Source organism: Aptenodytes forsteri, unplaced genomic scaffold (assembly GCF_000699145.1).
Source record: "Aptenodytes forsteri isolate BGI_AS27 unplaced genomic scaffold, ASM69914v1 Scaffold248, whole genome shotgun sequence".
Classification (NCBI taxonomy): Eukaryota; Metazoa; Chordata; class Aves; order Sphenisciformes; family Spheniscidae; genus Aptenodytes; species Aptenodytes forsteri.
Genome location: NW_008795935.1, coordinates 369,788 through 394,415, shown reverse-complemented (window position 1 = coordinate 394,415; position 24,628 = coordinate 369,788). Strand labels below are relative to the sequence as shown.

Genomic DNA, 24,628 nt, shown 5'->3' with positions numbered 1-24,628 from the left:
AGAAAAAATGAACTCTATCCCAGCCAAAACCAGCACAGTATCTTAAGTCAGAATTACACGTCTAGCACATCTAGCGCAGGAAATGTTTCCCAGAAGTCCAAACATACAAAACAACATAAAGAGCATCTTTCACCCAGCCAAAAACCAATGGTGACTTTTGTGACAAACTCACTTTTTTCCTGGGAACCTAAATGAGTTCCTGATTTGCCACTTACATATGATTTGTCAGGAGGAACTTCCCACTAACAATTTCAGTTCACGTTCTTCTATCCCAGCCAAAACCAGCACAGTATCTTAAGTCAGAATTACATGTCTAGAGCACATCTAGCAGGAAATGTTTCCTAGAAGTCCAAACATACAAAACAACATAAAGAGCATCTTTCACCCAGCCAAAAACCAATGGTGACTTTTGTGACAAACTCACTTTTTTCCTGGGAACCTAAATGAGTTCCTGATTTGCCACTTACATATGATTTGTCAGGAGGAATTTCCCACTAACAATTTCAGTTCACGTTCTATATATTATACATTGGCCAAGCGTGATTAAAAGCTTTCAGCTGCAGCTTCCCTGTATAAAAGATGTCCCATTTACTGAAGTATTGAGATTCTAGTTTTTTACAGAAAGTGAAAGTTCCTAACATGCCCAGTGGACCAAACGCAAATAAGATACTCCCTTTAAGGAGCGCTGGCAGCTATGAAAGTTATGAAAAGCAATTTGCCTTATCATTCGCTCGCTGTAGCCATTTACTTGGGCATTCCAGGTACTTGTTCATATCTACTGAAAGGGCAGGAGCAGATCTATACATCTCAATGAGTTCTTATGGAAATTATCAGTATCTCTATTTTAATAATTTTATCTCTCATTTTTAACGTACAAAATTTCAGTCAACAGTCTGCTTGCTTGTTCCCATGCTACAAGCTTCTGGCAGCACATACTCAGTTTAATGACAGGCTTGGTTCTGTTCCAGCAGATTATTAAAAAAAATGTTCTGATAAAAAAATCAGATGCGTTTAAATAGCTACATAGTCCAATCAGACAATTTGAGGGTTTTGGCTGTTTTTTCCTCTTACAGACCCTTATCAGGCCAATATACACATACACACAGACAGTATTCAAAGGAGAGTTTAGCAATGTGTTTGTGCTTAAGTTTCATGATCTGCCAAACATGTTACAGTAGGTGCATTATTGTTGCTCTGTGTTTCCATAGCCAGGTTTATTCAAGAGACCAAGTAGCTTAGCTTAACACTAGTCACATAAGGTATGCATTGATTATTTCTTTTAAATATGACTACTTAGACTACTTTTTGATTATTTCTTTTAAATATGACTACTTAGACTACTTTAACAAGGATGCATATATACTTTAATACTTGTCAACAATTTACTGTAAAAGCAGCAAGGTGGCTGATAAACTGCCAATTATCCTTCTTCCATGTGCTAAATTATTGCTACATATTTTTGGAGATCCTAACAACAGTGCTGGAGAAAGGACATCAAATGATGCTTAGAAATGTGATACACATTTTCATTTCACACTCCATCAGTTTTTACAACTAGAGCTCCATGAAATGTATGAGAATACTTGGCTAACAGCCATATCTACTGAGGTGTAAAATAAGGATCAGATCTCTTTTTAAGAGTTTCATTTTCTTTATATGAGTAAATCAGATGTTGACCTTTTTCCAAAATATATTGTAAATATTCCGTACCTCTACCCATCAACTAATTTTGAACCTCTGAACCCAATTTTGACCTGTTTTAACAGACATGTAATCAATACACGTTTTTTAGAACGGCTTTGTAAAGCAAAATAAACAGATTCATCCTTCCACTAAGCTGGAACTGAAATACATTGATCGGTGTTAAATCTTTTCAATTCTAACAAGTTCTTTCCTCATCTTGCACCCTGGGACAAGAAACAAGCATATTATTGCCTTTACAGTCAGCAAAGTAAAGCTATGGGCATCAGCAAAAACATCTTTTAAATTCAGATTTCAATCTGTCAGGAAAGATTAAAGCTTCATGCATACATAAAAGGGGAACTATAAAATGATAACAGATACATAGCGTGGAATCATTATGCTTGAACAGCTGCTGTTTCACCAGTGTAGTAAAGCAGAAAATGTCTTTTACTCACCTCTGTTAAACCAGAAACTTCTCCTTTTGCTAACGGTCTGGTGATGGATGCAGTGTAAACTCTGGCATCTGACACTGGTTGCCCCTTCATAAAATGTTTCCCAGCTTCATAAATATTCACTTCTACCATCTTACCCATTAACGGGGGATCCTTTGGCACAAGAACCTTTCAAATAAAGATAAAGACATAGTTACTAAATACCACGAAGGACATCAGTGTCTCCAGCTTTCACTCAGAAAACAGATTTTTGATAAACATCAGAGCAAATCCTAAAACTTTAAAATTTTAGTCACCAGCATACACTATAGCCCTGACACACTTGACAAGTAACATCTTCAGCTTGCATTCTTCAAGAGCTTTGCAGTGTTTAGAGAAAAATGTTTTTGAGTCTGTAAACGCTTCAGCACAGAAATTATGCCCTTGTTTCTGTTTGCACAAGCCCTTATTTTGATTGCGCAGGTCCTTTGCAGCTGAGATGCATGATTGACAATGAATGCCTGTAAAAATGGATGAGCGTGTTTCTTGGGTCAGCAACTAATGCCACCCTTTCCTGAAATTGCAAAACCATGATATCAGACAGTCCCATAAGAACTTCACAAAAAAGATACCACATAACAGATGTTCCTAGGTCATGCACGTTATAAAAGAAAGAGTCCAATGTATAGGAGCAACGTTTTTTGCTGGAAGAACAAATGGCACAAAAAGGCTCAAAAAATAGAGAAGCAGTTAAAAAAGAAAAGCAGAGTCATTTCCCGATGAAACAATGAAAAACTGAATCACAGGAACTTATTTAATCACATTTACTTGAAGCTCATCCACACACAAATGCAAGCTTTTCAAAGGTGATGAGCACATACATGTGTCTTGATTTTTGGATGCTGAAATTGAAATGCCTTAAAATGGCTTGATTTTTAGACAACATGTGCAGAGGATTTTCAGAGGAAAACTCTGAGCCAGCCACATCTGGAGAGCACTTTGTTGCCAAACAGTGCCTCTCCGTTTTTACCTATCGCAAGTGTTGGTTGTCCCACTTGGAGGAAATCATCTCCAGTAGTCTCCCTTTTTCCCTGAAGGCTCAAGGTGTTCATGACTGTAGGAGTTTCCAGATCCTAGGATTCTGCTGAGCTTCCTAAGCATCTTCCAAGAAAAGCAGGCATCTTTGCCTTTCAGAGATGGGCAAGCTCAGACTAATTGGAACTAAGTGGCAAACACAAAGCCAAGATCCTAATGCTGAGACAGTATTACAATGCGACTAGATCACAGTTCTTCCCACATAATTCATCTCGGGCAAATTTAAATCAAAGGAAAATTAGGTAACTAAGTATCACTGGGCCTGTGACATCTGTAAATCTTGGTATCTCCATATGCAAAATGGCAGTAACTAAATATAAATCCTCAGGGACAGACATGGGCAAGTGACTACTACTTCAGAAAAAGAAAGAGGTTAAGTGAAAATATCTGGGAGGTACCGTAAACAACCAAGCAGCCAGGCTTGGTGTACACTCATACCTTTTTCTGATATAAGTATTTGTTAGGATAAAATCCCCAACCATATTTCTAAGAAACAAAGTTACACCAACAGAAACCCTCATCTTGACTGTTGTTCTGGCAAAGTACCCTTTGGTCAGTTTAGACTATGTTCAATGAACTACCTTAAACTCCATCACCAAAGCCTCCACAAATGTAAGCTGCAGTTCTACCAGAAGTCTGCCAGTGTAGCTCTATCGATGCGGCCTTAATAGCAAACTCTTTTAATATAGATGAGCTTAGTGAAGAGAGAATAGGTTTGATAACTATTTGAATTAACAGAACATTACACCAGGACTCTGAGCTTCAGCTTCCAAAGTATAATACGGTATTTAGTGACTCAAGAGTGGCTTTCAATTTACTATCATTAAATTTACTGCTATTAAAGTTAGTCACTAGCACCAAGTCTTGTGCTTACCTGGGCGAACAGTAGGATATTACCCTTGTCAAACGTGCCATACATAAGATTTTAGGGAAAAGACATACATTTTAATAATGGAAAGTATTTCTTCCACAATAAAATTTAAATTACTCCCTATATTATTATTTTTATTTTGTGTATTCTTTACCAGTCCCAGTCAGGAGCTGTATTAGGTGCTGTACAAACACCCCATAAAACATCAACACCTTTTTTTTGCACATACTGCTTTTCCTTTAATTAATGAAACTTTCATAAAACAAGCACTGAACACTAAAAAGCCCCAAGCAATTTCTTTTTAATCTCTATATGGAAAACCATTCTCCTCAAATCTGACTGATAAGCTACAAAAGCAAGGAACAGCGATATAGGAGACTTAGACAGAGGTTAGAGATGTAACAAAAAAAAAAAACAAACCAGAAACTGAGGAAAAAATAATTAGTGAACCAGATATCTAATAGAAACAGATATTTCAAGAGCAGTAATGTTACTCACTACTAAGCAAAAATAAATAAATAAATGCTGTAACATAACCGGGAACCAGAAGAAAGCACTATTGGTGACTATATAAGCACAGCCGTCATCAATAGCCTCTCCAGGTTCAGACAACTGAATAACTAAAGGTAGCAAAAGCAAACTGTAGACAGCTCAGTGCAGCAAAATGGAGAACAAGCCAAAGGCAAAACCAGAATGAAATCATGATGATTCAGAAAAGCCAATTTTATGGGTTTTCAGCAAGCCACCTGCTTTTGAGCAAAAATAATAATTTTGTGAAATAGATGCTGTACTTCCTTCCTAGCCCAAAGATAATGTTTCTGTGTGGAAAGAATTCATTTATAGAAAGTACATAGAAGGAAATAAAACATATCAGGCTGAAGTATTAATCTAAAGACGTTTCTGACCCTTCCTATTGTTTGAAAATTTTTTTTTTGCAAATTGCATTGCTTGAAAGAATTTTCTGAAAGATGTATGGAAATTATCAAGATTCAACTATTCAGAAAACAATGCTTTGGAGACACAGAAATTAAAATTACTGCAATAATTAACAGCTTCTTAAGCCATTCAAATAATGTTATTTGGATATATATCATGTATCCTTGTCGTGCTGTATACTCAAAGAGCCACTGTGTATTTCTTCACATAATTTCAGGTAAATTGTATTTACAACACAGAAACAAAATATCTCATAAACAAGACTTGATGGTCACACCTTTGTTGGAAAATGTTCTTATTCCTTTACTTGCTTTTTGCACTGTGGCATACTGTGTTCCTGAGATTATCAGAAAGCAAAGATAAAACAAAAAGATGTTATTTTGTTTATTTAACCGTACCTGCTCATAGAAAGGATTGTGAGCAACATAGTAATTGGAATCAAAGGATTCTTCTGTAACCAGAACCCTCTGCCTCTCACCAACCTGGAAAATAAAAGAAGACAAGAGAGAGGACTCAGAAAACAAAAATAATGAGTTACACTCAGAAGAGAGCTGCAACTACAACAAACATTCTTAGTAGAAATAAGCAAATTCTCTGAGGAAATTCTGTGTCAGCAAGAAAGCGGGGCAGAGAAAGCCTTAATTCAAACTGTCTAAAACTTACAGGGTTAAAAGTCAGAATTAAGGGCTAGAACTGTGGTACTGCAATGGCTTAAACATGAAAATGCAGTTCAGAAATATAAACTGATTTTTACTTATTAACACAATAACAAATAATGTAGATGTGCACATAATCTGTTATGACTTCATCCAACTAATGAAAAAACTCCCCTTCAGCATAAAATTCTCCAATCAATCAATCACAAAAAGGGTAACACCTCCCCCCCCAACAGCCCTATGACAAATAAAACAATTAGCAGCATCTGAGAGAAGCAGGGAACTGTAGCACACTGCACAACTTCTAGATGCCATCAAGCTCATCTATTTGCCACCTTTTTTTTAAAAGCCACACTTGTTATTTACAATGATAAGGCATCTCTTTATCCCTTCTTGGTGATTTCACTAAGCGGTACTCATGAAATCACATTGATTTCCATGACAGTGGAGTCAACACTGCATATTACAAAGACTCCGTGAAGAAGAGTTTTTAACAACTTACAGACACAGTGATATTAAAGGCCAAATAAACACTGGGCTAAAAAGCCCAGTGTATCAATTATACCTCCCAACTTCCAAATGCACTTACACAATTTAAAGGAAGCACCAGTTTTACAATTAGTTAAATGGAAGATCCCGAGACAACTCAGTTGCATTTAGTTGCCAAGTAGGTATGAAACAAAATCTGACCTTCCCCAAAGTTCAAAATCGCCCACACAACACCTTTTGATTTTGTCCATTACTGAGTTGTGTAATGAAGTTTATAGCCTAATTTCTACAAACCTTGGAGGCCATTTAGCTCACATTTTTAGTCTGAGCCCATCTCTATTTTTTTTCCATCTAAATGTGCCCTGGATTCTTTCCAAACTATTTGACCAATGCATTCTACAAATTACAACTGTCTATCAAGTTAAATTTACTCGCTGCTTTTATTGCTGCCACTATTTTGAGAATCAAAAATGGTTTCACATTTTGCTCCAAACTTTTAATATCTGTGAGCAAAGCTGCATTCAAGACCCTCTCCCCTCCCTGAAAGACTTCCACCACATCCTAGTGGCAACTGTTATGCAGAAGTTTTAAGGCCTTCATCATAAGGTCCATGTGAATTAGCAAGAAGATGCAGATCAGATAATAATATTCTGATTCTTTAAGGTACAAGCAGTAAAAGAGAAGATTAGGATTTTCTCTAACAGTCAATGGCAGAAAAAAGAACGTGAAGAAATAAGAACAGCAATATCACATCTACATTACAGTGTGTGTATATATATACACACTGTATATATGCGCATATATACACACACACACACACTACATATATAATTCTCCACTCGCCAAACAGAAAGACTTCATGGAATAACTCTTGCCTTCCCTTCCCTGCGCACGTACCTGGAGTATTCCCAAAGTAAACCCTGGAGAGCAGGGGAGACAGCGAGCACCCAGCTCATCTCCCCAAAGGCAGTTAAGAGTTAATTCCCCAGGACCACAAGTGTGGGGTACACAGCAGATGGGGCACAAGCCCCAAGTTACAGACCCAGTAACAGAATCCTAATAGTAGAAAAGGTATATTTTTGCATTCTTTTAAGAGGTGTTTAAGAATTGTTTATAGCACATTTAAAATTTCTGTTCATGTTTCTCTGGGAAATCTGCAATTACAAATAACAACAGATACAACATACTCAAATTTTAGTAACCTAAATCCAGTGTAACCGTTTACCATTCCCCTAAACAGTAAGGTGTTTTTTTCTTTCAAGAAAGAGCTATTCAATTCAAATCCCCAGAGGAGTTTTGCAAATACATGTCAAGGTGGCACTGGAGATAACTACACCAGTAATAAGATTACAGGGAACACTTCCCCTGAACGGAGAGGTTTTGTTGTTTCTATAATATTTGAGACCATAGCTTTTAAAATCACAACCCAGTATCTGCTGTAGCACTACAGTACCAAAGTCTCAGATGTCACACAATATTATGAAAAAGAGGAGGACGAAATGTTAGATAAGCAACACTCACCCTTGGGGAAACATGCTACCACTGAAAAGCACCCAGGCCACTCACCAAGTCATGTCCTCGCATTGTATTCATTATTTACCAATGCTGTAACAGCAAAACCGTCCCAAAGCAATACTGGGTCTGTAACTCATTTCACAATTGTCTTGTGGTTCCCTGGTTCTCTCTGGTCATAACGTTCTGCCTTCATCGTCTCTATGAATCCTGCCTGTGAGGTAGTCTAAGCTACATGTGTTATCTTCACACTCTCAGATGACAGACTGGCAAGCATGATATGCAAAAAAAAAAAAAAAAAAAAAGCAGAGGGAAGAAAAGAACACCTATGTTTGATCATTTGACATAAGCAGTGGTTTCTTCAGAGACACATTGCCAGTTTTTCTTATCTTTGCTTCCATGAGCAAGAAGAGCTCAGGTATACACATCTCAGTGGGCCAGACAGAGCTTCTGGGTTCAGAATTTCTTGGGAATGGGAGGAAATCAGGAAGACTAAGTCCATCACATAGCATCAAAACTGTGGCATTAAAATTGAGTACCAGAAGTGCAGAGGAGCTGAGCAGCCTATACCAATTTACAATACGTACATACACACACTCACACCACTAAGATGGCATACTGTAAGGAGTAGAGGTAAACCCAGTAATTGTTCACTTGCTCAAGTTACTGGATTTTGTAGCCTTGGCCAAGGCTGAGCTCACAGAGAAAGACGATATTCAGCTATTTGCAGACTCTTTTGCCATAACAACAGAAAAGGAAAATTCCATTTAATGAGTTAGGCCATTGGGTATTCATGATCTAAAAGACTAATTGGCTACATGCATTTGTAAGACAGAAAATGACTATCTATCCTGCATCCAAGTATAATTAAGAAATGTAAGTATGGAGAATGCAGCTTTGGTATTGAACTTTGTTCAAGAAGTGGAATATGTCATCATTTCTGCAATTATTCCCCTGGGATCTCTAAGTGCCTAAGTTTAACCTCTCTCAGAAAGAATTTAAATATGCAGAAACCAGACACGATATCTAATAACAGTCATAATTATAATAACCTTTGATGATTTTTTTCAGGCATGTACCAGCAGAAGTAATTCAGTATCTTATTTTTATTCCTATTCTTTCATCTGCTTCCACAGGTATGCACGAGTTCCAGCTCTCAGGGAGCTACAATTCTGACAAAGCATCTGGAACTGAGGAAACAGCCCTGGCATCTTGGTTTGGAAAGATTCCTGTAGAACCAGGATTTTTTTTCTTTACAGAGGATAGCATGAAAATAATAATGAATGATAGCAAAAAACTTGCCTGGCAACCTCTCCTATCCCAAGATGGACTGGTCACATCATTTACACAAGGAGAATTTGTTTTCACTGAAAATAACGCAACAAGCGCTGCTGGTCCTATCACTTCCTACACTGCAACAGCTGCCAGGTAGTTTGTAAATCTCAGAATTAGTAATCAAATCATGTATGAACTTTTATTTCATTTTCATTTATCCTACAGGGAATTCTGACATGATAATTCTATAACCCAGTTTTTCCTTTACCAAATACCATAAAAAGCAGTTTTTCCAGCTGGCTGATTTTCTAAAATGAATGAACGGTAAGAAATGTCAAACATCCTTCTTGGCTGCAAATTAGGTTTGTTTTTTAAACCAAAACTGACTGAATCACATAAAACACAAGACTGATTTTTAAATTCTACAATTGTATGGGTGCAAAAGACAGGCCCTGTTTACATGCTTTGATAGAATATTGCTACGTAACCTCAACAACGGCTTGCTGTAATTATACTCAGATAACGTATGCTCCTAATCTTTTTTTTTAGTTAATGAAAACTGTAATTGTTCCAGTTTGATTCATTATTTATTACAGCCAGAGCATGTGGCACATGTTCTTTCTCACCATTTCCTATTGTTCTTTTATCTGAATTTTGCTAGTTTTGTTTTTAAGAGTCTCTGTTTGGCTAAAAAAAAAAAAAAAGCCACTGTATTTCTATACTTCTCCCATAGAAGAAGGCACACTGCACATACAGCCATCTCCACTGATTTAAAGACAGTTGCCAAAGCCTCCTATCAGGTTGAGTTCAATTCATAGTGGAATCGATGAGCATTTCTCCATTTGTGTTGAAGGAGGCTGGCTTGGATTCTGACCTCAAACATTGTGGAGCATACTCAGTACAAGGCTTGGAAGCCACGCAAAAAGCTACTTTCCTTTATTTGTTATTTAAATACATCATAAAGCAGGCAATAAAAAATACACACCATCACAATTTATGTGTGTATGTTTTAGCAGATTAGTCTGATGTACAGAGTATTTCTAGTAAACATGCATAATTTGACCTTTACTAAGTATAACAAAGTTTAAGCAAAAGTAATTTAGAAAGTGTTCATTCTACATTAGTTTTGGTATACTTCTCTCCTAATTTTTTAGGATTGTGGTCTAATTATTTAAAATAAATATTAATAATTATGCAGATGGTGTCCTTCCCTGTAAAGCAGAGAAGTACCGCTGGACTTCTCTTGGATTTTTATGAATCACATTAATCCCTCTGTAATGATAGTTAAGCATTCTCTAAGCCTTCTATTTATACATTGTAGGTGTTTTCTCCTCCTGACAGGCAAGCCTAGGTGTGCCACAACCCCCCTGTAAAAAAGACAAAGTCTGTAGAAACTTATGACATGGTCCCATTTTGATGATACCAGAACACATCTCTCTCCAAACTCTCCTTTGTACTGCTTTTTTCTGCTATTCAGCACTGCTCCTCCAACATTTAGGGTGTATACGTATGATCTCCCTTTCTGAAGGTAGTACTGGAGACAAAGAATGGACTTGTCTCAGAGTTTTTCTACAGAGTTGTTAGGGTTTTAAATGTGGAGATTGGAAAGCAGTAACATTAAAACAGTTCAGCTCCTGAGCATGGCAATTTTTATGCCAGGATAAAAATACTTTTCTAGCATACAGCATAGACAGCTGCCACTTTACTAGGACTTATGCTACCACTGCTGTCCAATGCCAGATGGGTAGGTGCCTCCTTTATATTATGTTTAGTGCATAACCTGTACAGCAGTGCAGCAACAGAGCGACATTAATATTTAGAGTCCTGTATCTTTTACATCAGACAAGCATCAATGAGATTAATCTTTACAACATGCGTCTGGCCCATTTTACACCTGAGGAAAGAAACAGAGAACCTGACCACTCCAGAGGTGCAGAGTAAGCGGCAGAATTCACCACACGGATTTCATGTATTCCTTCTTCCTCCTCCCAAACCTGGATGATGCTGCCTCAGTCCTACAATACTACTAATTAGCAAGGAAAACAAAATTCTCAATCTCTTACACAGATCACAGAGCTATGTGTGAACTACAAATAAATACACTAAAGACAGTGGATATTACTGGTCCCACTATCCATATCAGACTGTTTTGTACTTATGTCCAGTGTGGCTAAATTTTACCATTTCACACTCGCTATGAGTCAGTGTTTTTCCCTTACTTACATTGCTCAGTTTTTTTGCAGCCTTGGAAACAGCATTGGGTGGTTGTCTTCCGACATAGGAAAGTACTTAGCTCTTAACTAGAGAACTCCAGAATCCCAAGTGAAAAGCAGCCAACGTTCATCAAGGTGTCTCATGTCACTGCCAGCCAATACAGCTGACTTTGCCAAACAACCACTATTAAACTGCCCATCTTTAAACAAAGCTGCAGAAATTTTATTTTAAAAGGATTACATATAATGTATGATGTATAAAATAATATCTAAGCAAACTGCCTTTTTTTTTGTTGTTTTAGGCACACATGCCTCAGACATACTGCTCTTTCCACACCATCATTCAAGAATTCAGAATGGACACAGGCAACAGATGCCCACCGGACAAACTCTTTCAACCATTTTCCAGGCCAGCTTGAGGCTGTGCAAGCAGGAGAAAGGATTAGGTATAAAATAAAGACAGCCAGCTCTAATAGTACACAATCAGCATAACAAAAAAGTGCCTCAGACCTTCAGCAGCAGGCAATGCAGATTGTTAAAAGCAAGTGAACACTTTCTCTTTGGTCCCCTTATGAATTTGTTGGCATAGCTATGGGGGAGGGAAAAGGTAGGGAGAGGAGGAGGCAAGAGATGGAAGTAGACTGCTTCTGCTTTCTTGGCCCATTGCTCACGCTTCAGGGTAAATAGATCCTTTCTATTACTGTGCACCTGCATCTGACTGCTTCATTTTGATTTGGTCTCCTGCTGTGAAAATGTAGCTTCTTCCAGCACGTACAAACCGTGTCATGCAGCTCAGTTGAAAATTATATTCAGAGATGTGAGCAGTGACCTAAAAATGACAACTGGTCCTTGAAATATCTGATTCCTTTTAAATTCTGTAAGTTTGCATTTTGCTTGTCTCTCCTTTTCGTCGCCTAGAAAAGGAGTAATAAAAGTAGCATGTTGACAACTCTGTCATATTACCTTTCTAAATTTTATTAACTGTGTACAATATTATAAAAGGAAAATAAGATTTCTGAAATGGGAGATACGTATATTGCCTCTTAAAACAGTCTCTCTCGTTTGGATCTTTCTGTTGTAAACCTCAGCTTAAGCAGTAAAAGGATGAGGTGGCAGAAATCGGGTTTTATTCTGGATCCGGCACAATGTTGCTAAGGGACTCTGGCTGTTTCCTTGTCCTCTCTGAAACTGTTTCCACATGTGCAAAATCCAATTCTGATTGTTACACAGCTCACAGAGCAGTGACCACAAAGCTGGGGAAGTTGCTATAGCAATATAAAATACTCTATGCAGAACTGGTATTTGAGACTATCATGTAGCATGAGCACTCAAGCAACTGCCTTAATGTAATTCTGGCAAAAGCCTCTCCCCTCTTTTATTCAGATGATCTAACAAACCCCATAGAACTGCAGCAAAATATCTACAGAAAAAGTCTAAATGAAAAGATCAGTTCAAAATAGGAACAAGAAACATCTGAATAGGTAAAGTATGTTTAAGGTCTTCCTTTCATACCCGTAACAGTTCACAAACAAAACAAAAAAACTAGACAAACAGTCTGCCCTTAAGGAAAGTTGACATTTAAAATATAAGTATAGGAAACTATGCTATTAATGCTGATCTTCTAGAATGGAAGATGGAGTTTAGAGGAATCTTTTAAAAATATTTGCAACTTCCAGCCAATTTGGCAATCACATGGATTCCGGTGGCATGAGTAAACAAATACTTGGTTTCTTTAAATTTTATTTTGCCTTTTTTTAACAAGCTAAGCCTGTGATGAAGTAAGGCTACCAAGCTTAAAAATATGATGGTCTTTGTTAGGAAAGGCCATCCTTTCAGCTTCTCCAGTGAAATTATTTAAAATTATTTAAGATTGGCTGTTTTTGTTGGAAGCAATTCCTTAAGATACACTGCATATTTCCAAGTGATTTAAGCACAATATGAAGTGGCAGTTGCTAAGGCAACAATATGCAATTCATGTTTCAGTGATCTCTTTTAACAGCTGCATAAGCCCAGACAAGTATCAGTTATATGAGAATTTATAAATCATCTTGGTAAATACCCTACCAAATAAATTCTCCAGAAATTACGTTAAGAACTTGCAATACCGATATCTTTTTTCAGACTAAAGTCTTGTCTACACTATGGAAAGAAAACTGCTCACCAGTGGCTCTGTCAGAAGGGTGCTGATGTAGTACAGACCGATGTAATACTGTGTTCAGCACAGATTCAGCATCACTAGCTGTTGGAGAGAACTGCCAGTAATAATAAAAGGCCCTAACATAAGCGTAACTTCGGTAGATCGCAGGCAGAACTGCACGTTGCTTCCTCATAGACAGGAGAAAGCTGGAAAAAGTTGGGAGTAGGTGAAAATACTGGATGCAAGAACATGGATGACAAAGTGCAGATAGCGTCGACACAAATCAACAGTCAATACCACCTTCCCTGACACGATACTGGAATCCCCACAGTAAGACTGGATGGTCTTAGAATACATCTATAGCCTGATATTTTTTAATCAAATACACCAAAAAGACTGCTCAAAAAAGTTGGGCTTCTCTCCAAAATATCAATATAGTTTTTCTGCTCGTCCTACAACTGAAGCCAGTGTTCTCTGTTCATCTCATCTGAAAACAAAGGAAGAGGAGATGGGATAAAACAGAAAAAAGAAAGGTCCAAAATGACCCTGTACACAAACCCAAACCCAACTCTTCCCCAAAATCCACTAAAAGCTGTATTAATACATTTAACAACACACAAAATACGTAACATGACATTGTTGCAAGTTAATTAACTTACAATACAAAATGGTGTCACTAACTGAAAGAGTTAAAGAATAAGGGTATAAATATGTATCAGCTTTCTTTTCAAAAGAATAATAAAACTCCTTTTGCATACATGAATCACAGGCTACTAACAAAAGCATCTGAACATCGTCAGAAGCTGATAATGAGGATAGGATAATGATATTATTTTCTTTTATTTTGAAGGTAGCCAATATATGATCAAAAATTACACACTTCAGGGGTTTTCTTCAATCTACGGCAAGGTAAGACCCTAGAACTGCTGACACTTCTAGAAGCATAGCGCTGAATGACAAATTACATCAAGGGCTTACAGAGGGACCAAAGTGAATGATTCATTAAAGAGTGATAAATGTAGTGTGACTTCATGTTGTTTAGAATTTAGTAGTCACTACTGTCAAACTAGTTGTGATGCATTTTACTGTTTTTAAACAGTATGCCAATTATTTGCATATAAAAAAGGTAACCAAAAGAAGCACCTCTTCATTAGCATACTAGAATAATAATTCTGACCAATTCTTTATTATCCATTAAAGGAAGTTAACAGAGATCAGTTCAAGAAAATCGTAAGATAAATCACTTCCGTTCTAGAAGAAAAAGGAAAAAAAATTACTATGGACTAAGTTTTTCTTTCTAATGTCTTCTTTATAACCTACTTAATTCTCAAGGCTATGCATAAAGTTATCATAGAAATTTCAATTGTGTGCTGTTGTATATGCCTCAGCACACTACCTTTTGCATAACATCAGAAAGAAATATGTCAAATTAAAGGCCTCACTACTTTGTAAGTTCTCTTCAACACCTATACCAGGGTGTGCAACCTTCTCCTCTTTAAAAAAGTCCTTACTTAGCCCAGACAATAAGAAATCTTAAAAATTGGAAGACGCTAGGGGTTTCTACAATCTTTCAAACTAAGCAGCAACATCCTATGCTGTAGTTGAATTTTAACAAGACAAAAAGTGAAACAAGCTGTACAATTTAATTGCAACTGAAATTAATTATTGAGATGAATCAACAAGAAACACGCTATAATCTCTAATGCAGGTGTTAAGACCATATCATAAACCTTTCTAAAAAACTAGTTTTGAATAAAAAATTACAGCTGATGTCAGTATTTTGGCTGCAGTTCTGTGCATATCACATCATTAATCAGACTATTATGTTCTCACCTAGCAGGTTTCAAATTCCAAACCAAGTGTATCGGTTACATTATCAATAAAACCAATACAATGGTTTGGATACATACACCAAACAATACAGTAGCTAGACAGGCCTGAAACTTCTTACGGTACAAAGTCTTTGCTAACAGAAGAGTAAAACCAAACCAAAACAAAAAGATTCTTCAGCAATTGCGTGACAGATCTTTTTAACCCTCTGTGTGGGTATGGCAAGAGGAACGATTAGACACTAGTTTTAAGTGTCTTCAGTGTACATGAAAACGGGGATTCAGAGGGAGTTTTACACATTGCTCAGCAGTCTTGAATAGTCAAGAAAGGAGTGGCTCTGCCTGTCTTTATAGTCTTTGCCGACCATCCTCAAAGGAGGTTGATAGCTGTGAAACAGGGCCTCAAGAATAAAGGATCTTCTTATGCCTCTGTGACAAAAGCCTGCACATACAAATAGAATGTGCCACGTAAATACAACAGTTCTCCAAAGAAAAAATATTATTTCAAATTTCTGTTTATGGTCATTCCCTTTTGTAAGTAATCTGCAATTAATCAGAGTCAAAATGCAACATAAAATCAGAGGCATAGGAAACAAATCACCATTCATTAAAAGAAATGTATTAACAAATGGGGCATACTAGGCAAAAATAACTGTTGTATTCCCATAGCTGCTGTCAATCCTGTATTCTAATGTTCTCAAAGCCAGACAAATGAATGTACCGAAATTATGTGGAAACACTTGTGAGAAACATCCATACATTTGTTTTTGCCATTGCCTTCATTCAATCTTGGGTCATATCAGAAGGTCAGTTGTACGCAGCATTTTATTTTCCTACCCTGCCCTTTTTCCTCTTCTGCTTTTCCTCCTTTCAGAGTGCTATTTCCCCCATACCTGACTGGAATGAAAAAGCTGAGTGAGACTAAACAATAGTCCCATTCCTGAGAAAAACTCTTCAACACGTTTAGACTAAAAACTCAAGAACAGCAAGGTTTCTCCTAGCTTCTCTCCTCCTTCTGCCTACATCTTACTGAATTGCCCAACACGTAATTTTATCTTACCTTTCTACCACACCTGGCTTGAGACAATTGTTCTTTTTATTTTCCCCGAAAATTGCTCTGCTACTGAAGGGACTCTATGAACACGCCTCATACGTGCAAGAGGAAGCACAAACCATTGCTTGGTTTCATCCACATAGAGATGCTCCAAGCGTGGAGGAGGAGAAGTGATGTCCCCATGAAAAAAACAAAGCTTACTGTTTTCCACTTTCAAAATCTATGCCCCTTTCCCCTTTTACACCTCTCTACTGTACACCAGTAAAGGCAACAATACAATAAGCAGCTGGTTTTCAAAGGCAAAATGACAGTAATTAACCTTAAATTGCCTTTTAAACAATTGAGATGGGGCACAAAACGAGCCAGTCCTAGGTCATCTTAGTCACTCTTACACTTTAACAGCTAAGTATGAATTCTCCAAAGCGAATTCTGGATCAGAAACAGCCTCTCGTCATTTGTGTTTTATCTCTTTATGTCAGAAACGGCAAGAAAAGCATAAAGTAGTTTCTGTGAGGTGATCACACGAAACAGGTATGTAAGACAGGAGAAAAGAATGATACTTAGATTTTACACTGTTTCACGCAATCGAAGTTGCTTGGCATAATAGTTATAGCTGGGTTCATCACCTATACTGGTGAACAGGTCTGGGCTGATGCACGCTTCACATTGTACAAGCGAAAAAGATTGCCGAGAAAGCCAGCATGGGGTCTAGAGTTTTATTATAGCACACTAAAGAAATGGGAATGAAGCTTACTGTCTGAAAATAAGAAGGCTCCTGGCTAAACAATTTTAGGACTGTTTCTTTCTCCTAAAGGATGTGGTAGAAATGGCACCACAATTTATCATGTGAAAAAGGTCATATCTTCACATAAACTAGTTACTTTGGTCAGTTCTACCTAACATAAAATTTTAGCCAATATCTCCTGCATCCAACTGACTCCCCACGTATTTGCACTGTAGTCCTTCTGTCTTTCCTAGCTATTACGGTAAAAGTGATACAAACACCTCAGGGTCACTCAGGTTCCTCAAGCTCTAGAAACTTGACAGTAAACACAGGGATCAGTGACTGAAAACTGTGCACAAATTTAATTGAGAATTACTGGAAATTTTGTTTAAATATTTGAAATTGCAGAACTTTGAAACAAAAGGAACAGGCCAACGTAATTGCTTCTTACTACTTTTTCTTTTTAAGATTCTTTATTCTTCATTAAAGATTACAAAAAATGAAAGACATCATTTCTTCTTATTTATGCTTGGACAAAGTTGATATTGTCAGAGCTGAATGTCAAGATTTTAGGACATAGCTCAATTATAAACTACATACACTAGTGACTTGATTAGTGGTTGGAACCAGAAAACGTCGATAACAGAACTCTGCAACACAAAGGCTTCGCAACAGTTTTGTGGAATTAAAGGGCAAACCTCACCACCCTCGTCACCACCACCAGTTAGTTCAGCAGATCACGTAACACTGCCAGCTTCAGATGCAACAGCAACACTGCTTTGGATACCAAAGATCAGATCTTAAATTTCAGTATCATCAGAAGCAACGTGACCGACCATGCACATTTTCACACTGTTTCTACCAACCTGGGGCACGCTCAGGGACGTTCCCCATCTGATCCTTCCTCCTCCCCAGAGGAAAGGAGGCTGTGCTGATTCCAGACTGTTTTCAGTGAGCCAGACTGGGAGCCAACAGCGAAAGGCTGTCATAGCAGGGGACGGGATTTCTGTGGCAAGGTGGTGAGAAGAAACCATGCCATGCTTTAGAAGCCATTGTAACAACCCCTTGAACTCAGCAGATGTTACCTGCTACCACATGCTACAGGATAACTTTTTGCAACTTTGATCCATTTTATGCAATCAGGGCAGGGTCACCTTTTTCCCTAGCTCTCCTGTTTGTTGCATCGTTATTTAAACTACGTAGGCATAGTACATGAGTATCTACTACTTGCGTATGTAGCAAGCCTATCACAAGTGTTATAAAAGGCAGTATCAATATGGGAGGAGATTACGGCTTGGAAAGCCTACATTTCCAGCACAGCCTTAGAATTCTAGATGAGTATAAATAATAAAACAGATACCTCCCAACTCTTAATATACTTGGTTAAAAACCTATTATTAAATGAAAAGAGACTCCTTGCCTAAAGAAGTCACAGAACAACAATTTTTGTCCGAAGAAACAGAAACTCTACCCAACCTTCAAACCAACACTTTAACTGTGATTATCAGCAGCTTCATCACTAAGTCAACATGAAGTTGGGCATATCCTTATATTGTTTTTTTTTCTTTTTCAAGATCATAGATTAAAACAACTTACAGACATGTTTGCCAAAAAACCCCTGTCTTTTTATATAGTGAATTTTGCTATATTCCATTATGCTTGAATGCCAGTAGAGAGAGTAGAGATTTTGCTATATTTTTAGAGGAATATTGTTAAACTTAATCTCTGAAGAGTGCTTCTGATAAAGGAAGTATCTGCCCTTTCATTTGTTATATATAATCAAGGACAGAATTTCTTCAGGTAGTATGAGATCTGAGATAACTGGTCACATTTGTATTTGAAGCACTTTGAAAATACATCTTTTAACTTTTGTCATAAAAATTCTGACCATTTCATAAATTTGTCAAACATTTTTCCAAATTCCTTTAAGCTACAATGTGGTGAGATAAGCCAAAGTATGGGCCACAAGTGACCTGAAGGTCCTTCTAAAGGCAGAGAAAATGCTCCCAAACCAAGAACTCAGTCTAGGTTTGTCCCACATCTGTTTCCTTTTGTCAAGGCCAGATGGCAAGGCAAGAGGTACACTGCTAGTACATAGCAATCCTCACACAACAGGAGCCTGACACCGACTGCTGAAGTCCAGTATTTACAAATGGCACTAACAAATGTGACTGATTAAAAGCGAACAAGGACTTAATACGGAGGCGAGGAAGGTGAGGGGCCTGGTAAGACATGTAGTAATTTCTCTATCGTATGAAGAGTCCATTGCTCAGAAGGGGCCTTTAGGACTCACAGGTTTACCTTTTTAGATGGTTGGTACTGGTAATAATTGCTCACAGTTGATATTCCCTCTGCTCCAGGGTTGAAGAAGAGGTAATGCCTCACTTTCTAGGAAATTATTCATGACCCAGCTTCAGTGAAGAAGTGGTTAGCCTCTCAGAGAGGTTGAGATCAGTTATGTGATCCAAACTCAAGAGAGCATGAAATAAATGCAGAACCTGGGAGAGAGAATATGCCATTTCATTTACACAAACAGAAAGGAGATTGAACAAGGAAAGAAGGCGGCAACACAAAATCTGTTCATGAAAGAAGCGGATCAAGTAGAACAGAGTATCTGGAAGGGCTTTTTGCAAAATACAGATCAAATAGCATTATCTGCTCATACTTCAGGCTTCTCATGCATCAAGTATAAATTATTGCATGGAAGAGAACATGCTTTCAGAATCTGTTTATTGAAAAGAGTCAGGCAAAGAGTTAGCTGCACAGCTCTCAGACAGAATCAGCTTTAGGCCTTGTCACATCAATGATTTATAGGGTGACACTAGGGAAATCAATTAAGTTCTCTATGTGCCCCAGTTTTCCCATCTGTAAAATAGGGGCAATCTGTTATTCAAGCAGAGTGCTTTTCCATTTTACAGCCTTTCTTCTTGTGTTTCGGTGTTCATTATTTTGCTAGTTTCTACACTAACAAAAATATTAGTCAGTCTTATGTGGATATATTTTTTATTTTAGCATTAGAATATACCTGTTCTTGATTCATTTTAACTGTTTTGTTCTTACATAACTTCGTAAGTACTACTATATTTTTAGCAGCAATATTGAAAACATGGCACACAATGTGAAGGGAACATATATTTTTCCTAAAACACAGATCCTTGCAGAAGCTATTAAAGAAATCTCATGGTAAGCATAGATAGAAAATCCAAAGATAATGAAGTCAGGAAACTGTGGAAAACTGCTATTTATTGCATTTTTGCTGCATTTTAGCACTTCAACATTTAACGATTCTTTGAAAAAACTGCATAGAAAAAACAATAATTGCCGGAATACAGTCTAATCCTCTAAGGCATCATGGAAAAAACACATAGTTGTCCTTGGGCTACTTGTTTCATAGATTTTCTTTGTTTGTTCTCTGGTGTCCACAGAGTAAGAAATTTACAAGTCAGCAGGAACATCTAAATAAACACCTTAACGAGGTTTTAGCACGGAAAAGGAAAATCAGTCTGGGACAGCGGTACTCTTCCTATTCCTACAGATAGACTTAAAATACACAAGCCATTTGGATATATGCAGACCACAGCTGCCTTCATCTTTATACTATCATCTTTATACTATCATCTTTATACACTGCTTAAAAAATGGGGTAAAAGATGAAAAAAAGCAAAGTAGTTCAGAAGCACAAAGGTCTAATTATTTATGAACATCTGTCAGGAGGGCTTGTATTTATACAATGTTTTTGCCTGTACTAGGAAATTCACCCTTTTGCCTGTAGAGGTAATAATACATTCAACTTGTAAAGTGGGAAGAATACAGCTAAGGAAATGTTTTAAAATATAGTTTCTGTTTCAGTATCAAATGCTGCACTGTCTTCTTAGGAGGAGGCCAGTGCGAATGAGATTGGCAGATACAGTAATAACAATTTTTTCTGTCCCTGCCACCTGAGCCCTCTCTTACACTGTGACTTGCATGAAGGATAATGCTATAACTGCGAGGCCATCAGAGTCCAACTCCAGCCATTCCATGGTTTTGAAATTCTCCAGCAGGCAGCAAAATTACACCAGCCAGGTTCTTCAATTATAGGAGGACTGGGAGATTAATTTAATGTGTTTAGATACTTGTCTTGCCATTGCAAATGTAATCTTCTTACTCAGAACACACCAGCTGCCTTGGGCATTAGAAAGAAAATGATTATTCTGCTATGCATGGAATGGTGCACAGGACATTGGTTGAAAATAAAGAGAAATGATGGTAAAGCAAACATCAGTTTGTGGTTATGCTGAATCCTCGGCAAATGGCAGATGACTCTGAATCGGCAAATCCTTTTATCGTTGCAGTTTTTACAGTAATCTCAAATCTCTCCTTTATCTGCTTGTTTTTTGGCTTGTTTAACACAGAGACTGATGATCAGTGAAGCAAAAGATTTAGTTTAAAGGTGTCAGCTAATATCTACAACAGAGCTGCCACTGCTCTTCAAACTGGCTTTACAGATAAGAGTTGGCTGCTCACCGGGTGGCCACAACAATATTGTTCAAGAAAATAGCTTTAAGTGTTCATATTGACAACTGAGCTACAATATACCATGCATGTGTCCAGAAATGTTATCTAAAGTCAGTGAGAGGTTAACAGTAAATATGTATGCTTTGTATACAAGATACTATTCCAGGAGAACACTGTGGTTGGGTGGTCTGATTTAAGCAAACTGAATCCAGTCATGTATCATGGAGCCGCCTTTCTTTTTTTTTTTTTTGGTCCTTAACACAGATAATCCTTTTAGCTTTGTTGAATATGAGGTACTTTCTGTTTTAATCCTATGGCATTATATTTTAAAAGAGAAATAACAGGTCTCTGATCTTTGTAGGCTTCCATTTAGTTGATTTAGTCCCCTTGACTCTAGCCCTTCTTCCACAGGTTGCTCTTTTCACAAACTGCTCTGTCTCCTTCTTGGGCAAAGCATTCTGAAATGTTGCTGCAGCTCATCCATCTAGTGCAGTTTTATTTATAAGAGCAGCAGTGTAAATTATAGACAAACAGCCAGTCTTGAGTGTAATCTGGAGACCACAAGCATGTAGTTGACCGGGTGACACTACGTGGCCCTCAACAGTTCCTGCTTACAGTGACACTGTATTGCATTTCTGAGTGCTCCAACTGATCGCTCTCTGCTCAAAGATCCACACTAAAAGTCACTAATCATCTCTGAGTTCACTGTTAAACAAAATTCTTAAATTTCTGTATTATTGTTCTTGTGTGTGTTAGTGAAATAACAGACCACACAGTAAAACTGATTTCACATTAGCCCTTTAAGTTTCAATAACATTTTTGTCCTTTAGGATAAGATGGGATAAGATATCTCAAGTTACAACAGCCAATGTTTTCACAAAACCAGTCTGAATCAAGATCAAAGCAGCACCTACTTCTTTTCATGCCTCTCATTGTTTGAAATTGATTTCTATTTCTTGTGCATTTGCTTGAGGCAGTTAAAAATAAATGATCAGTTTAAATAAACAATTTGAAAAGAAAAACAGATAGAAAGATGGACTCAATATTCAGAACTTCAATATATTCTGAAGAGAATTTCAGTAAATACATAGTAAAAAAACCCCCATAATTTAAATTAATTTTAATTTTATGATAGACTGATGAAAAAAAATCAGCAACCTTCCTGAGAATTATTTTCTTTAAAGATCATATTTGTTGTAAAGAAGGTCTATGACACACATGTGAAAATGGATAGTGCGTACAAAATTCTCACTAGGAAATACTAAGATTAGAGTAGGAAGACTGTTGCGTCTTTCAGTATTTCACATTGCATACACCTGACATTCAGATTACATAACAAATATTCATGACCATGAGTTTACTCCAAAGGAATCTATTTAAAAACAGAAGGACATTCTATACAATTATTTGATTTGAAGAATGTAGGATTTCTCAGTAGAAGTGTCCCGGAGCTGCACATAAGCTGTACATATGGATGCAATGGCAATAAATCAGACACAAAAATGTGACACTTGAAAGTAGACAGATTGCTTCTTTACAAAATGTAATACCACGTATTTCCCTGCTTTGCTAGAATTCCTCTGACAACTTAAAGCTTTTAGAATAATGGGTTTCACACCTTGAACACATGCCACAGAAGGCTGAGGGAGGCACTGCACACAATTTATTATATAGGCTGGAAACCTAAACATTTGGTTGCATCATATGAAAGAAACACATGTTCAGCAGATCCATCTGACTTTTTCACACATATTTCAAAAGATCTCTTCAACTTCCTCATGATTTCAGTCTACATTCAGTTCATTACTAAGTCCTGCAATTGCAGAACTAAAATTAATCAGAATCCCATTTACTTTCTGAAGAGCACTCAAAAGTCTATGATTTTAAATTAATTTATGCAAAGAGAAAAGCTCTTGTCTTTGTAAGTATAATTCCAAGCCATATAAATCGAAAGTAAAGCTTTAAATCCGTAATGACCTCTTTTCCATCCTGTCTTAAATGGAATAATTAAGCAATAACTTCCATTCCATCTAAGTACATGCAGCAGTGATGGGTGTCTGCTTGCTGACTAAACCCTGAAGCATTTAATTGACCTGTGGGAGCTGATAATTGCAAGTACAGTCATATGGCATAGAAGCTATCTACTTTTTGCTAGAAGAAATCTTTCAAAGTAATTAATAATTTTGGTAATTTAAGAAGATTATGTGTAACTATTCGCTATGAAAAGACTTAAGCTGTAGTCAGCAAGCCTGCTATAGATTTTTAATGATAATAAAATCTGTAGGTGTACTCATTTGGGACGTATTTTGACTCTTCAGCGTAATAGAACAAAAATGAGTCATTGGCCAAGGGCTCAGTTCAGAACTCATGAATTATCCCTGGATTTTGCTGGAGAGACTGACGATAAGGCATCCCTCACTGACTTTGCTACAATCTGGTATTTGCTATTTATATCCTATCAGCAGTGTTAAGAAAGTTGCTAGGTAAATTGGGTACACAAAATGAAATTCACACAATTGCAAACAGAATACGTGCTGTTTCAGATACCCTTCATAGCTGCATACAAGAATGGACCAGTATTAGAAAAGGCAGTCTTCCTGAAGCATGTGTTCAAAAGTAATGAGACCGCTGAGCATACAGAGAGATTATGCTCTCCATAGATAATGTAATACAAACATACTTGCCTCCGCCAACCTCCACTGCAGACTCAAAGTGGATATATAATTGCTGGGAAAAAAAAAAATGAAAAAAACTTTTCTACTAAAAAGTCATGATGTGTGACAAGAATGAATTTAGGAGACGTGTTTGGAAGTTCTCCTCTGTTTAAAGGACAGCAAAATAAATTCATTTTAAGTATTGTGTCCATCGCTTCTTATTAATAGGTACTGCCTCCGGAGTACAGAGATCAAAAGCAGTCGAACGTTTTGTTAGCATCTCAATGCTCAGGTGATACTGAAATCCGCCTCAGCTAGACATTTAAAAACAACTAAGAAAAATTTAAAAAAGACTGGACTGCTAGGAATAATGGAGTGCAAGAAGTACTTGAAAAATTACAACATGTAAAAAATTCACAATTAAGTATCCAGTCGCAATCATGGAGTACTTAGTGTATTAGAAAATGAATACTATTTGGTTTTCTACCTAATAACCCACCTAAAAAAATTATCAGATCCTAAAACATCTTGGAAGAGAGGAGAAAACTTGGTAGTAATTTTCAAAAGAAAAG

The 24,628-nt window shown here is 37.2% G+C and overlaps 1 protein-coding gene across 1 annotated transcript in view; it reads right to left on the bottom strand.

Moving 5' to 3' along the window:
* Nucleotides 1-24,628, bottom strand: part of CDKAL1 (CDK5 regulatory subunit associated protein 1 like 1) — a 396,152-nt gene that overhangs the window by 24,491 nt on the left and 347,033 nt on the right. Inside the window, 2 exon segments of the mRNA XM_009285096.1 lie at nucleotides 2,139-2,303; nucleotides 5,415-5,498. Of these exon segments, the coding sequence (XP_009283371.1) occupies nucleotides 2,139-2,303; nucleotides 5,415-5,498 (249 nt within the window).